At 32.1% G+C, this 17,885-nt stretch overlaps 1 protein-coding gene across 1 annotated transcript; it reads right to left on the minus strand.

Annotated features, from left to right (window-relative positions):
• Positions 1-10,514: 10,514 nt before the first annotated feature.
• Positions 10,515-12,090, minus strand: LOC143598352 (anthocyanidin 3-O-galactosyltransferase F3GT1-like). Its single transcript, XM_077076589.1, has 2 exons — positions 11,589-12,090; positions 10,515-11,486 (listed from the first exon to the last, which is right to left on the minus strand). The coding sequence occupies exons 1-2, from the start codon at positions 12,088-12,090 to the stop codon at positions 10,594-10,596; spliced, it is 1,395 nt and encodes a 464-aa protein (XP_076932704.1). The 3' UTR covers positions 10,515-10,593.
• Between the last annotated feature and the right edge of the window lie 5,795 nt (positions 12,091-17,885).

Below are 17,885 nucleotides of genomic sequence, written 5' to 3' on the forward strand. Positions count from 1 at the left end.
TTTGACCTAATGTCATAATGGGATGTTTTAATACTAGATCGGTTACATCAGACCTTCAGAATTATTGGCTATAAGAATTTCCTTGGCTGTGAGAAAACATTCAGAATTTTATGGCTGCTTGTTGTTTGGGCTATATGATTGATTGCTGGGCTACTGATGAGGCTGTTGGACTATTGGCTACTGACCTACTGTGTTGGTAATGGGCTGATCTATGAGTTCTGTTGGTAATGGGCTTCGAAAGGATATAAAATGTAAATATCTAAAAAATAAAGAGCTTACTATAACTTTAAAAGCGATTGACGTATCGAGTTTATATGAAAGCCGAAGACACCAAGAAAAAGGAGAGATGAACATATATTTTTTAGTTATCAAAACCTTTGTCTAAGTTCACTTTACTATACTTATTGGTTGTGGTCGATTCTTCGTCTTCTATTCTTGTAAATTGTTGTAGAGGTTGAGATTTTTCACCGTATCACTGATTGTGGGAATATTTGATCTTTTTGTTGTTATCAATATGGTTTTATTAAGAGTTAATAATAGATTATGTGGTATTAAAAAAAAAGTTTTTACACATTTTACATGTTTTGTACGAAAATTTCAATGCTTAAAGATTGTAGTAGTAGTGTAAGCCAATTAATAAAGATTATATTACCAGATCAAGATTATATATGTAATATGTTAAGAATGTAGTGTAAAAGTAAACAAATTTCAGGGGTCCAATGTGTCAATACTTATTACTCAGTGGCAATAAGGGCGATATGGTCTTTTAGCAGCGAGTTTGTTAATGTGATCCTCAGCTAGTTAAATTTAACAATTGGGGATAAGGTATTAGGCCACCATTTGTTCATTCACTCTTCTCTGATCCCCTTCTCTGGAATTCAGTTCCTAGTAATTGTTCTTCATAATCGTTCGTGTTTCATTTAGTAGTCTTTTGAGTTTCATCGTTGAATAAAAATCAAATCATTCACGGCAAAGGGCAAAGTCAGTGCACATTTGTGACATTCGTGACAAAACGAGGTATACCTTATTCATTACGTAGCGAGTAAACACGATAAATCGGTTAATTCGTAATGATTAAACGAGTAACCGACCAATACTGATTATGACCCGTATATATATATTGAGGGGTCATATATGAGTTATATATACATTATACTGGCTAACATGTTGATATTAAGACCCCAGTACGTATAAAATCATTTAAACGAAAAAGGTTTCGTTTAACAATACGTTATGAGTTTAAACGCAATCGTTAACATCAAAACGAGCATTGTAGCATCCGTCAAGCCGAAAAAGATTTATAAAACACTTATATAAGATGTTTTAAGCAATTCCTGAAAATATTTTGGGTTTTTATAACCATTTAATATGTTTTTATTATTTTGCTAAAATGAGTCGAAAAACGTCCGTTATCGCGATGTTTTCGCACCCGAACTATTTTTCACATCAAAAACCGAACCCGAACTAAATTTGGACTCGAGATTTCACCTTGGCATGCAAAATTAGGAAAATTGTGGCCAAAGGAGGGGCCCATGGGGACCCCCCCACCCCCCATGACGGCTAAAGAAATAAAATGCATCCTTTATGATATATCTTAACACTTAGATATTTTTCTCAATTCATTTCATACCAAACCTTACACACACATCTGGAACAACTTGTTCTTCATATTTCACAGCAAAAACACCAAGTAAGATGACAATTTTTGCAAGTTTTAATCTTGTTTTAATCAAGTTATAATCATATAAACATGTCTTGATTAGTGATAATCATGTTTAACCATCCAAAACCTTTAAAAATTACCTAAAATCATGTTTTGATCTTAAACATGATTACAAACCACAAACATATGGATATTTGACCAAGAACACGGATTATAACGTTGATATAATGTTTTTACGGTTTAAAAGTTCGGTTTGAAACCCTAACCGAAACCCTAATTAACAAGGCTTGATGATGGATTATTTATACTTGGTTTTGTGTTATATGATATGTATTGACACTGACTTTGTGACCAAGGACCCGAAAACTCGAACAGAAAGCTTAACTGATCGGAAAACCGACTGGGTATTAGCGGTTTAATCGTTTAGGGGTTATTTGTGCTTCGATTGTGACGTGCTTGTTGTTAGGTTGTGAAATTTTTCAGGAACATTAGGGAACTAGTTTTATATGTTATAACAATATAATTATTTTTCTCGCATCCTAAAAAAACATTATTTGTTAAAAAAAGATTTAAAATATGTGTAAACATACTAATATTAAAATATCTTAGTAAAGTAAAACATTTTTAAGACCGATTTTAGAAAAAATCAACAAATACTTTTTAACAATTTTTGAAATTTCATATGTTAGGAGACATATAATCAACGCGTTTTTTTACTTTTTAAAATCTTAAAGAACTAAACAAATGAGGTAATTTGAGGGTCACTTGAACCTAGCCCAATCAATTTCACTCATACTAAAAGATCGTTGGTTTTAAACAAAACCAGTTTTGAACAGCTGTTTCTCAATAATAATTAAACTTGTTATCATAAATGATTTACAAAATGACATACAAAGATGAAAGAAATGTCTATATTAGCATGTAAACATGTCAATTCTAAATATGCTTATTCTATGATTTACTATCACTTCTATATTATCAAAATATTACAGTAATTCACTTTACTTTAGCAACATCCCCACCAAAATGATGCCATTATCTTCATATACTTTTCAAACATCCAATGACTTCTACCAGCTCTACACTAAAGTTACCAGGTGGAGCACCATGAAGGTCTTTTATTAGAGATGAAATTGATGTATTTGTCTCAAATGGACAGTTAGCTTTCCTTTCAAAAACACACCCTTCTGCGTATATCTTGCAAGAAATTGAGAAAAGGAAAAAAATGGTGAGTGTATTTCTTTCAGGAAAACAAAGAATCAACCTACACCAAGAAGTGAATTTATAGAGAAGTTTTTACCGGCTATCTCTATCAAAGGTGACATATCTCCTTATGACATTAATAGATCTTTCATTGGCCTAACCACTCTGGTATTCCCGCAGTTGACGAAAAACAATCTCATATAAGATAACATAAACCATTATATAGATAACAGATGCTATATTTGCTATACTATCCACTTCACCTTTTTTTAGTGGTGTGCATTAACCGAAAAACTAAAAACACTGAAAAAATCAAACAGAAAAAACCAAACCGAATTAGAAACCGACGGTTCGGTTTTGAGTTTTATTAAAAACCGCAATATTGGTTTTGTTGCGGTTTTGTGTTTTGTGAATAACCGAAAAAACCAAACTGAACCGAAATAACCAAAAAATCTGAAAAAACCGTAATAACCAAACCGAACCATAATCATTAAAACAGAACCGACCTTATATACCTATTTGTTAAATTCTTCATGTGATTAATATTAATAATAACAAATAATATTACTCTATTAAAATGTGCATCGTTTATGTTGAATTACTTTTTTTGGCTGAATCGTTTATGTTTTATCCACTTGAATATTTTTTTTTATATTTAACGTTTGCTATTGAATTTATGACATTTTATTTATAGTTTTGAATGTAGGCATCTTTTTTAGCTCTTAATATTCCATGCACAAATAAACAATATTTTATTAATCATTATTTTTTTTCTAAAATACTAAGCCCAATTCAATATCTTGGGTCAAACTTTTTTGTCCCAAAATACGAGTAGAAAAACCGAAAAAACCGAATTGAACCCGAAAACCAAAAATCGAAACCGAACGGTTTTGAAAAATCGAAATACCGAATTGAACCCGAAAACCAAAAAAACCGAAATCGAACGGTTTTGAAAAATCGAAAAACCGAAATTTTGGTTTTCGGTTCGGTTTTAGCCCAAAACCGCACCGAACCGCACCATGCACACCCCTACCTTTTTTTAGAATATTAAGAATATGGTGAAAGAACATAAACTGACTTACAATCTCATGTACACAATTCACAAAAATCAGGTAAAAAGTGAAAAAAATAAAATAACGATAAACTTACTCAACATCAATAGTCATAACTGAACCGAACAATTAACCGATGGTTCGGCTACGCCATAAAAAGTATTAGAATACATAATATGAAAAATTATAAGCAAGATGTTGTTACCTTTGACATGTGGTGTGTACTTGGTAAGAATACATTTTTATCAAATACGTTGCGTCATCAGTTTTATCGGCTTCTTGAACTTCATAGTTCTCAAACCTCTTGTATTTATAGCTATCCTGCAAATCTTGTTTCGTCTTGATTGGCTTGGGTGTGCTCTTTTCCTATTTGAACCAAATAAATGTAAATGTGAATGTATGAATCTAGTCTGAGATAAAATCAAACACGACAAATAAAGTGATAAACGTGGCCCATCAATCTTAGTGCAACAACAAACTTTAAAACATAAATATGAAGAAACCTAGAAGACATGAAACAAATTAAAGCACAATCATTGTGTACCCGTTGATAAATAACTAAGATAACATCATCATCATCATCATCGTACTCAGTATATCTCATCAATAGCAAAGCTATGGTAGGGTTTAAGGAGGGTAAGATGTAGACAGCCTTACCTCTACCCCGTAGGAACAGAGAGGCTGCTTCCGGTGAGACCTTCGGCTCGATAGTAGTTTTGCATCAAGCCTTGGACATAAGGCACATAACACTCAACCATTGGGACCGGCCGATTGGTGCATGCACCCTTGTCTTTCGGCTATCAACGCTACCACATGATGCCTGATTAACCTTCCGCCACTTTTAACGTTATTTTCATGAGATTAGTAAAATAACGTCAAAATTAGTGCAATTTCACTTTTGCCCACCCGAGGGTTCACACATATATACATTATATGCGCGCATCGCAAACAGGGCACAAATAACTAAGATAACATAATACCAATAAAAAAACCTTCAATGGGATCAAATTATGAAAAGTGAAAGAATAATGGTAATATATAGGAAAATATTCTACTACAATGAGTTGGGTTAATAATTTTCAATTCCTATGATCCGGATTACCACAAGAACATAAATTACCTATATGAGAGCAGTTGCAATGGCTGAACAAACGATCAGGAACTTCATACCTTTAATTGTAAGTCAAACTCAAAATTAGGGCTAAGTTTAATGAAATTTGAAACTTAAATTAATAACTGAAATAATTACTCACAAATTCTTTCAAGCGGCAACATTGAAGAAGTTGTGATCGACGATGCCGGGGGTAGGGACAAAAGATTGATTGTTGGCATATATAGTTTATGCTGGTGGTCTTGATTCCAAAGCAATCAGCTTATTGCCTTATTGAATCGCAGAGATAAAACCCCTTTTTTCCAATACTGGAACTCACATACATAGATAATGAGAAGAACTGAAGTCACATATATGTAGGTGTTTCCCTCGATCTCACCGGTTGTCTGCGAACGGAAACAACTGCTCGTAGCAAACTGCCCAGGATATGAGAGAGTGCGGAACTGCCTCCAACCACCGCTTCTAGAAGGAATTCTAGTACTTTGAACGGCTTAGATGAAAACTATATCTATACTATATATTATATAATATACGAGTGAAGGACCTCTTGTTGCACATTATACAAGTAACAATGCATAAAATTTTAAGAATTTAAGGATAAAGTGGTCTTTGCATATCCAAATATAATATACAATAGTGGTCCTTCAACTTTAATCAAGTTTTGTTAGTATATTAAATAGTTACATATTTCCCCCCTAATTATTAACCAACTACCCCACAACATTTAAACGACCGTAACTTTTTTCACACGTCAATATTTTTTCTAAAATATTACACCCTAAAAACGAGCATTTTATTATCTTTAATTTGAGTATGGTATTGCTATTGTTTATTAATTTTTAAAAAACTAACATGTTACATGATTACCAATTATTACTAGCAATAGGTCGTGCATGTTCGACTAATGGTGTTGGAACGGTTTAGGGTTGGAACATGTTAATACAAAAAGGGTTAATTTAGTTCATGTCGGGGTGAGTTTAGATCGAAAGGGTTAATGTCAAAATGGGCTTCGGGTTAAAACGCTTTCGGGTCGAAATAGGTTCGTAAAAAAGGATTGGGTTAAAAATAGTTTATTTGAAATTATTGTACATTTCATCTTTGCTTCTTGCTTGTCACCACGTGTTATGCGTGTTCAAGCATCAGTTACATGGATGACATTGTTTATACATACCGGTTGCTCGCATATAGGCATTATGTGGTGCGCTTACTGGAACCGGTTACACGCCCGATGCCACGTTAAATGCATACCACTGTCGGGTTTCGCACGTACCGTTGCGAGGTTACAAACGTACTAACAATGGTTGCGTTTTTACGTGCACTGCTGCATCGAGCGGGCAACTGGCTAGTATTATATAATATGTAAGTGAGTCACTTTTCAAATTTGGTAATTTTTCGATAAACGAAGAATATTTGGCGAATTTATTACAATTTATTAGCGTTTAATTATGAAAAATAGTTACACTTCTTGAAAAATTATGAAATTTGGTTTGGAAATCAGAAATATAATGCTAAGATCATTGGTAAATTTTTGTATCATTTTAAGATGTCTAAGTTTAGTTTGTGCAATTGCGTTTTTATCGGATTTTAACAGCCGAAAAATGCAAAAAGGGTATTTTGGTCAAATAAATAGGTTCTGGAAATTTTATAGGGGTTATTTTATGGTAATTTGATTACTCAGAAAAATTATTGGATTTTTCGTGAATTGTTTGGCATTAACGGGTTATTTATCGGTTAACTATAACACATAAAATGAATTTTTATAAATAAATATCTAATTATAAAAAATTCTGAAAATATTTTTATAAATTCTACAGATTTTAATTTAAATTTATAAAAATTCTCATAATTTATAGATAATTACATAAATAGTTATGATAATTTAAAGATTTAAATTACATATGTTTTGACAAAACCGGCAATATTATGTTTAACGAACTGACTGGTATGTCAAAACGTCAAAAGTGGTCAAATATCATAGTTTTGAATGAATTTGATAAAACCGAACCTTTTACGAGATTTCTGGACAAAATTGGTGGATTGATGCGTTTTGTAACCCGTATGCAACCGGAAACGAACCTTGCGACCAATCCAGATACTGAAACCCTAGATTTCTTTTATAAATCAATTCATTTTATCAAATAGTACGTTTACTTAAGTTTTTGTGATTTTACCTGTGTCTGAAACGCGTAAACGATCAACTTGGCCAGGCACGAAAAACGGTGAAACTGAGCTAAGTCTAGTTTTGAAAATTTCATAACGTATAACGTCACAATCTAAGACTAATGACATGTTTTGGGCCTAACAGTTATACTTAGACTAGATAAACAACCAGATTTAGTTTAAACAATGTACTAGTATTAACAGTACTATACCGGATATAGGATTCTAGCTATAATCGAGGCACACTAGTTACTGATATGTAATACCAGTTCAAACTACAATAAAGTGAGTTTCATGACCCCACTTTCTAAACTGTTTTATGAACTTTTGGGGTGGAAAACATGTTTATACATACTTATGTACTTGAAAACTTGTGATGATGTGAATTATCTAAGTACTAACGCTTGAAAGTCCCCACAAACACAAGTGATTAATTATACATACTTAGTACTACTATCGGTTTGACAAACCCAACTGACAGGGCCGGAGGGGTATGCCAGAACATGTTAACCCAGTTGCACATTGTCATTTAAGCTTATTACATTCTGCTATGTGGTGTTATACATAGTACTTGTTTGGAGCAAAGTGGCTGTTAAATGCCAATGGGAGTGTATGGGCAGGGGTGGCCATGTGTTTTTAGCTCGTTTCGGTTTCACTTGTGGCTTAGTATAAAACATCATACACATACATACACACTGTGAACTTTACGAACACGTATACTGGTTTTGTTCGTGCTCGTGAAACTTGAAACTCACCAACTAAAGGTAGTTGACCCGTTTTAACATGCTTTTCAGGTGAGCCAAAGTTGGAATGAATTGCTTACGTGCTCGGTGTTAAGAGTAAAGTTGAATCGCTGTAAATAGATGCAAGTATATAATAAAGAATAAGAAGCCTCGAGAATTGGTTATGGGTTTTTCGCCTAGTTTGTAAACGTAGTACCAACCAATAAAATATGATGTAAATTAGTTGTAAATTTTCTTTATAATAATGTGGTTGATACCAGAGATGTCTGTTACATTCTCGAATTATTATTCCGCAATTACCTAGTCGGGGTGACAACATTTTTTTTCTTCTATTGTTTATTGTATTCACGTACCATAAGCAAATACTATGATACCCTTAACCCCCTAGGTCAATTTGTTTTTTTTTAAACCCATGAATTGGTTTTAGATACGCCACTATCTATACCAATATACTTGTGTAAATCATGTTACATGTTTTCGCTAACAAAACTTTAAACTTTATTCCTTACCTAGATTGAGGCCCGTGTATTACACGGGTAATTGATGAAAATTTTAAACTGTAATCATCAAGTGAATTACAGTCAACAAAATGATCATATATTGTTAATACAATTACAATTTATATGAAAATTACAGAAATTACATAACTAAGATTACACAAATATGTTACAAATAAGTACTCTCTCCGTCATGTTAGAAGTGTCATGGTTTGAAAAACACAAAGTTTAAAGTAGATTGAATGATTACTTTTCTTGCTTACTAAATGACAATAATGTCCTTGAAAATTGGGTTCATCGACATTCGTTATTAATGTTAATTGTGTGTGTTTAAGGTAAATTTGTAAATTGACTAATAAATTTTGAAATTAGAAATTTGTAATGGGAAAAAAAAAAACATTGACACTTTTAATGGGACGGAGAGAGTAAAATCTTCCTTGTACACTACATTTGTGATTGCATTGGTTGGTATACATTGTTTATCAAAAATAAAATTATTTAGTCCATGTATGCTTGTAACTCTTTATAAAGTAACATATATGTCTGCGTATAACTCTTGGTATAGCCATGTATAGTTGTTTGTGTGACAAATAAGGTTATTTAAGTACATACCGCGACCCTAAATAAATTATAATATATATCCATGAAACTAAAAAAATATATTCATACACATAAAATAATATACCTTTTGATCAATTAATATATATGATGTCATTTGAGATCATTTGCTCATGTTTATAAAAAAAACATGATTATCTCATAAAACAGATTACCTGAACTTTGATGATATAATTATTCTTAGAATCTTTAGAATCTGAATTGATTGATCATGAAAAATTGTTGTTACTAATATTCTGCATATGACAAATTTTAATTAATTTTATATAATAAATTAACAATTGTATAATCAATAAACATATAAAACCCAAAATTTAAATAAAATAAAATGATTTGTTTCATTTTATATGAATGGAAAATGACAAAGACATACTAACCTTAAAGCCATGTTCAAATAACAGTAAATTCTTTTTTTTGTTTTTGTTAAAAAAAGTTGTGTATAGCTTTATTATTTTAAATATAGTTAAACCTATGATAGACACTTTAATTATGTACTACCCAACAAGTAACACTAACATAACCTCAAATCATTGTATTTGTCTAAGAATAAAATACTAAGTAATGTAATATTGAAATGATTTGAAGGAATAACTGATGAAAACGATATTCTAGGTTTTCATATCCTAAATGATTTTTGGAAAATGAAAATAGTGGAAAAGGATTGAAGCAGATTTTTTTGTTTAAAAATTTGAATGCTTTTAATTAAGTAATTTGTCTTATAAGGCATATTAAATTTAATATATTTGAATGTATAAAGAAATATAAATCAAGTCATAAAATATAGGTTTCTGGAGCATTTTTGTCTTGAGTTATGAAAAAATATATTGAAAACTAAATATTGATCTTCTTGTTGCTAACCTTTTATACTTCACAAAAAAGTCATATAAATAAATGATATATAGTTCATATAGTAAATTGTTATTCATATGGATTATAATTATAATATTCAACTTCAATAATTTAATGCTAAACACTGAGATATATATATAAAATGTAGTCTTCATGTTTGCAATATTTATATAAAATAGTTGGAGAAAATTAAGAAAATACACATTTTTCTGAGTTTAAATATATATGAGAAAATTTTAAATCCAAATTTAAAACCAATCTTATATAAAAAAATTATGCTCAAATCCCGGTTTAAAAACAAGTTATAGTTTACATTTATTTTAATTACCTATGATTTTAAAATTTTATTCTAGTAGGTCTGCAACTTCAATTTTGATATTTCCTTATTTTATTATCTTTGACCGTTAATGTTAATGAATGAATCAAATAATATTTACATTCAAGAAAATAAACTTCAATTCATATATTGAAATAACTTAAAATATAAGGATCAATATTGAAATGTTGAAAAAAAAGAGGAAGAAAGTTATGAGTGTGACAAGTGGCAAAAATAGGTAGACATTTATTAGAATATATGATAATTTTAAACCAACTTTACACTAATATATGATTCAGCGTTTCTTGTTTAAGGTTTTCAAACATAATATTAAGATAACAACCATAGATTATAGATAAAAGAGTAATAAGTCAATTAAGTTCAAAAGTCTGATTCAGGATGTCCAGTGACCACCTTTACCAAAGTCTTGAAATTTTTATCAGAACTCCCGTTTGATGCAACAGCCTTGTGAGCAAGATCTTTCAATGTTTCAATTCTCTCATACCGACTTTTGGACGACAAGAAAACTTGTTCCAAAGCATCACGAGTCGCGGCTTTTGTGAATTTCCCATCCTGAATTCTCACGCCGATTTCCCAAACTCTGTCAACCATCCAAGAATTGATTTGTTGATCCCCCACAAACGGTCTACATATCATCGGGACACCAGCTCCGATACTCTCCAACACCGAGTTCCATCCACCGTGTGTTACAAACGCCCCTATTGCATCGTGATTTAACACTCGATCTTGTGGAACCCAAGGCGCAACTTTCCCAGTCCCATTAGCGGTTATTCTGTCCAAGAAACCATTAGGGAAATGCTTATTTGAATCTTTGTTGATTGACCAAAGGAATGGGGTTTTGGTCTCTTCGAGTGCTTCAGCCAACTCGACTATCTCTTCAGGTGGAGGCTTGAAAACAGTCCCGAAGCAGATGTAGGCAACCGCTCTCGTCTTTTGATTATCTAACCAAGAAATAGAAGAAAACTCATCATTTTTTGTTAGTGTTTTTTCTTTGGATATGAGATTGAAGGGACCAATGTTGAGGAAGTTGTTCAACTTTGAAGAGAGGTCTTTAGTTAGATCAGGGTTTAGTTCTTCGAAAGAATTTATGGCAACCGCGGTTGCTCGGGGTAGGGCTCGTCCCATTTTATGTAGCATGGTTGAAAACGGTGATTCGAGGTTTCCTAAGACGACTCCACCTGGTAAATCACCTAGTCGAACCGTTTTGAATCCAGGGATCAAGTCAGCAATTTCTTCATCAGGTTGAGTTGAACCTGTAAACATAAATTCGGTTACAAACCATAGAAAAACCCTTATAATTCTCCTAAGCCACCCACAAATAAATAAATAAATAAATAATTAAAAATTCAACATACCTAAGAGTTGAGCAGTTTTCTGCCTAATATGATCCGTATAAAAATGTGCAGACAAAGAGCAAGCTCCAGCAGTCCAAAAGGCCACCCAAGGAATATTCATTTCCTCCGCCATATCACCGTAAAACCAAAAGAATGCATCCACCACCAGACAACTAACCTTCAGCCCGGTATCCGTCTCTGCAGCCCGAACACCCTTCCTAAACTCTTCCTCAGCCACCTCCAGAAACAAGTTGATATCCTCCTGAGGCTTTCCCACAAAGACATGGCCCTCCGGTACGCCATCAGACACGTTGTACCGCAGTATGTTGTTGCAACTGAGCTCAGAGAACAAAACATTGTTAGACTTTTCGGTGTTGAAGAAGGAGAAAACCACCGTAGGGGCCGCGGAAGCTAGTCGGCGGACGAGGGTTAGGAGGAGAGCAGGGTGTGAGGCAAACGGGAATGTGAACACTGCAACATGTTTATTCGGTGTGTTGCTGTTGCCATTGCCTGTGGTCTCCATTAATTTGGATCTGGTTTGATGGAAGATAATAATAACACGGTGATAGGTGGATAGTTGTTATAAGTGTAAGTGAATATTATGGGTACGACGACTATTTATTTAAAAGGTGGCATAAGAATGGGGGTTGGTTAGCGTTAGCGTTAGCTCATCTCGTGGGGGTTGGATCATGTCATGTGTGAATTTAACTTGGTTGGTCATGTGGGCCCGGCCCCAACTACTACTTTTCTGCCGGAAATAACTAACAAGTTAGTTTATTTTTCTATATATAACAATAACAAATTAAGCCCGTGAACAGTGTAACTTCTTTTTTTTCTCTCTCTTTAGTTTGTGTGGGGTGGTGATTATGCGCCAAAACTGATGATTTGGCAAGCATAACGCTGGCTTAACGAAGCACAACACACAGCGAATAGTCTTTACATGCACTAGGTTTCCTTCCCAGTATAATCCAAGAAAATAATATTCTTTTTGTTTATGGTGCACTTTAGTCGTACAGACGTACATATGATGCACAAGGTCACATCTTCATTAATATCAAAACAGCATACAACCAAAACATAGATTGGGCCAATTCGAGATTGTTGTTTAAAACACAACCACAAACTATAAAGCCTGTCATTAGTTACTTTAATAAAACTTAACTTTGACTATAAGTTCAAAGAAAAGGAAAATTCTTCAAATAGTGACGTCGAACTAAAAGAAAATATCAACAGCCATTTTATTATTTAACAAAAAAAATTAATAATAACTATATACGTAAAAACAAATTAAATATATGTTCAAATAGTGTCAAGTTATTCTACAAAGGGTAATAAAAATGAGAAGTGTGAGAAGCCATAAATATTGACATGTGTCAAGTGAGGACCAAATGACATGTGTCAAGTGAGACCAAAGGAAAAAGGGTATAGAGGTAATTGTACACATTTTCTCTCCCCACATGCAATGCACATGTTAATACCCCCATTATTTTAGAACGTTTATAACTTTTTCGTATGATATTTAAAAAAAAAATTCATCATAATAACAAACGTTTTTTTATCTTTACTAAGAGTATGATTTTTGTTATATAAAATTTAAAACAAAAATCACGACATTGTTTCTTTTCGCACACTATTGTGTCTTTTCGCTTATCATTGTGTCTTTTTTCACTCATTGTGTCTTTTCGCACACCATTGTGTCTTTTCGCTTATCATTGTGTCTTTTTTTTGTCATTGTGTCTTTTTGCGCACCATTGTGTCTTTTCGCACACTGTTGTGTCTTTTCGCTTATCATTGTGTCTTTTTTCGTCATTGTGTTTTTTCGTTATTGTGTCTTTCAACTCATCATTATGTTTTATTAAATACTAATAACGCAGTTGTGTAATAATAATATGTAAAAATAATGATAAAATAACAACTATTATCTAATACATAAAACACAATGATTAATATATGGTACACAATAACTTGAAACGTAAAATACAATGGTGAATACGTATAACACAATGACCTAAAACGTAAGACACAATGGGGAATACGTATAACACAATGACCTAAAACGTAAGACACAATGGTGAATATATATAACACAATGACTTGAAACGTAAAGCACAATGGAAACAACATATTACACAATGACACAATGAACAACAAAAAAACACAATTAAAAAACACATTAATTTTTTTTATATAACAATATGATACTCATATTAAAGATAAAAAAACGTTTATTATTATGGTGATTTTTTTTAAAAAATAGTGTTGTGTGAAAAAGTTATGGACATTTTAAAATGATGGGGGGAATTGACATGTGCCTTGCATGTAGAGAGAGAAAGTCAACAAGGGTGGGTTATTACCTTCATGCCTTTTCTATCATTTTTATTTATTAAATTAATCTCAATCATTCAAATCTAAGATCAATGGACTCGATTCTTTCTCACCCTTCTAATTTTCGTTGTCTTTTGTATTTTAACTTTACCCTGTTCAAATAATATCTACCACTGAGAGAATGTGTCAGCTTTTTATTGGATCTATACATATCACAACGCAAAACATTAATTACGAGTTTATTGGTTTTTCTTTATATGGAAGCATGAAATATTCGGCTAAAAAAACTAGCCATGTACTTCTTGAAAAGAAGTAAAAAAACAAGCATTTTTACCACACGCGTTCCGTCAGATACGCAGCGAAAAGTTGATCGGTTTTAGTTCATTTCGTTATGGTAAAAGTTCGGTCGTAAAAGTTTCATTAGCAAAGTTAAGAAGTAAAACTTAAAGACGTGAAACTTTGATGACAACACTTACAAAGAACCAAACTTTAATATAATGAACGATGGCCAAATTACAAAGAGCAAAACCTTTGTGTCAAACAAACTTTGGTAATGAAACTTTTAAACTTTCAATTTACATCTTTATTTTTTTGCCCATCAGCTTCGGCAATGAAACTTTTGCCACAAAACTTTTATCATAACAAATCGAACCGATACCAGCCAACCACCCCCCGCATTTCCGCCTCAAAGCACAGTTACTTTCGAACATGTAATGCATTTAACCTGCCCAGCCACAACACACGAGTAGAAATACTTGTTTTTATTTAAGTTATAACTTTGTTTTTTCTATTATAACTTTTAATATACAATATTCTATATGATTTTATACACCAGGTGTATTCACTTTTATCTATGTTTTGAAAGAAATATGTAATTAGTTCTTAACATTTTATGAATCATGCAATTAAGTGTATGTACTATCAAGCATCTATAACAACTTTCGAATTTTACCAAAAATTATAAAAATAAAAGAGGAAGAATAAGGGCAAAGATTACCCAAAAGATTTAAACTGGTTCCAAAAGACTTGGATGCTCTAAATATAGTTGAACAGACAATTGGTCAGCATTTATGGACTTAATTGGTGTTATTAAAGGTAGTTGTTGCCACTTCAATGCTTGTGTTGGAATCCACCTCTCTCCATTATTGTTTGGTAGTGAGCAAAAGTAAGCTGTGATTTCCCACCTCAAATCTGCAACATATACAAATATTCACATCAATGACATCATGATCAATCTTGTGTGAGCGTGTATGTGCATTTAGATTTAGGGGTGTTAAACGGGCCTTGTCGCCAGTTGGCAGATTGAACCCGACACAAACCAAAAAACTAGGGCTGGCAATATCTAACTCATTTAATACACGGATTGTGATTGGGTTGGCCAGATTGAATAAACAGGTCAGCCCATTTACAAACCTGCTTAAGCCATTTATAAAAGCACACCAACCCGATTAACTGTTTACAACTTGATTTGCGTTGATGTTTTTTACAAGAATAAATATATAGGTCGTGTTTGGGTTTAACGATTCAGCTCCACAACCGAACATAATTGATACCCCTACCAAAAATCATGTCAAACACATGAACCTGATGTCACCAATTTTCGCAGATTCACACAAACACAACCCGTTTAACAAAAAATTTATTTATTTTACTCATTTACTTTTTGCATACTATTACTCTAAAAAATTCAAATTTCCAACCAAATATACAAATGTATATAAAAAGTACCTAATCAACTCGATCCCTGCCTATTTAGCTAAATGTGTTCGTAGTTCGACCAAAACTTACCCAAGCCTGTTTAGACTAAACCCACATCAATATATATCAATATTAGGTTACCTTGAGATGAAGTCTTGGAAAGAGATTCTGATTGTGAAAGCTTGATCAAGTATAATCTCAGAGAGGATTCCAGATGTGCATCTTCTCCCGCCATCGCTTCGTGAGGCTGGTTCACGTTGACCTGGAACACGAACTTCTGGATTGGAACTTTTATCATTGTTGAAAAAGATAACTACAACTCTCCCAATCATCCCCTAATACACACCACCATAATAAAATTGAAACATATAATATACATTTTTAAAATAATTTTACACATTTAGCCCTTACACTTTCATATATCTTTTAAATAGAATTAATACATATATACATATTGGACCTTGTACTTCTAAATGCTATATAAATGAATTAAAAGTTAATGATTTGGAAATATGTTCGTATTATGCTCGGATAGTTCGGTACTCGATTAAATAACATGTTAAAACTTTAAACTTTGTTAATGAATTACACGAAATAGAACGTGAATGAATAATGATGATAAAACATCATAATTATAATTAAATTATCGAAAATGTTGTATAGATAATTAAAAAAACTACGAACACATCGAGACATCAAAATGTCTCGGTTGGCGAACATAATAGGAATACATAGAACGGAACTTGAAATATATATATATATATATATATATATACAAATAAAACCGAAAATTTAAAATGGGTCGGGTGTTCGGGTTTAAAAAGTAATGAATGTTACAGGACTTACAACTTTTAGAAATTTCGTCCCGAAATTAAAATAAAAATAAAATTTAAAAGAGAACAACTAATATACGGAGTTGTTAGAAATTTAAAAATTTTATATATAAAAATAAAATAACGTAGATCTTTGAATGACCCGAAAAAAAACGCCACAAATAGGAAATATGACAAGGACACTTATATATAGGATATACCAACGGCGTATCCACCATGCCCTTATCATATTGTATGTCCCGTTCCCCAAAATCATTCCAAGTTCCGAGTTATTTCACACAAATAGACTCATTATATTTTCCATGCGAGGACTTTGATAATTACGTGTTGACCCATAATTACCTCTATCGTCGGATGGTTCATATAATGTGCCCATATTGTGTGGTTTTAAAACATAGACCTTAGATATACAAATAAAATTCTCATGTATAACGTTAAAAGTAAAAAAAAAATAATGAATTAAAAGGGTAAAACATTACAAAACACATTGTTATACCATTCAGGCCAAGGATAAAGCGAAAACACTAAGTCAAATAAATGAAATCATCGTAGTCTGAACCAAGTAAACGATGTTGAAAACAAAATAAAAGAGGTAATGAAATTAAAGAATGAAAACATTCGAATTATGAACATCGTAACATGTAATTGAAATAATGGGGTTGAGAATAACGTGGTAAGTAAACGTAGCATTTAACCAACGAAATATGAACATGTAATTTGTTAACGCATTGGGTTCGAGAATAGTTTAAATGAACGAAACTTTTAAGTATCAAAATATCATGATGTTTAAAAAAAATGAAAATCCCCAATAGAACATTGACGTGACCAATGGCAGCGTTGAGATGAATAAACAATTATATCTTACAAACATGTAAATTTGATAATAACTTGAAATGAAATGGATAAACGAAAATTTTAATATTAACATATTGAAATCGATTAAGTTGGTGAAAAGAAAATTTTTCAATAGTAACTTTGTGCGTATCAAGTATATAATTAGAACTTCGAAATTAAAATAAAGTATTTGTCTTAGATTGATGAAATCAAGAACAATAAATTGGTTCAAATAAAACATTGAATAGAAGAAAAGTACAAGAATAAATAAAACAATTTGTGTAAAAATATAACATCAAATAAACTCGGCATGTACATGAGACACAGTCCAAAGTAAACGAATTCATTTGGAGAGAAACGGTCGCCGATAGTAAAATGTAGAAATAAAAATGAAAATACGGTTTCTATTAGGTAACTATGTACACATACATGTTCATAGTCCCAATTTCCACTTAACGATTACGTTGATGGGAAATTGGTCAGAGATCCCGAGGTAACAAACGTAAATAGATTCACAACATGCGACTAAGGATGACGTACGAATTTGCGTTTTTTAAAATAAAAAAGAAATAAAAAATGAATATGGATCAAAGATTAATGAACAATCGAAATAAACTTCGTAAACAAT

Source organism: Bidens hawaiensis, unplaced genomic scaffold, assembly GCF_021521415.1.
Source record: "Bidens hawaiensis isolate Kalapana, Puna unplaced genomic scaffold, B.hawaiensis_p1.1 tig00049975_1, whole genome shotgun sequence".
NCBI lineage: Eukaryota > Viridiplantae > Streptophyta > Magnoliopsida > Asterales > Asteraceae > Bidens > Bidens hawaiensis.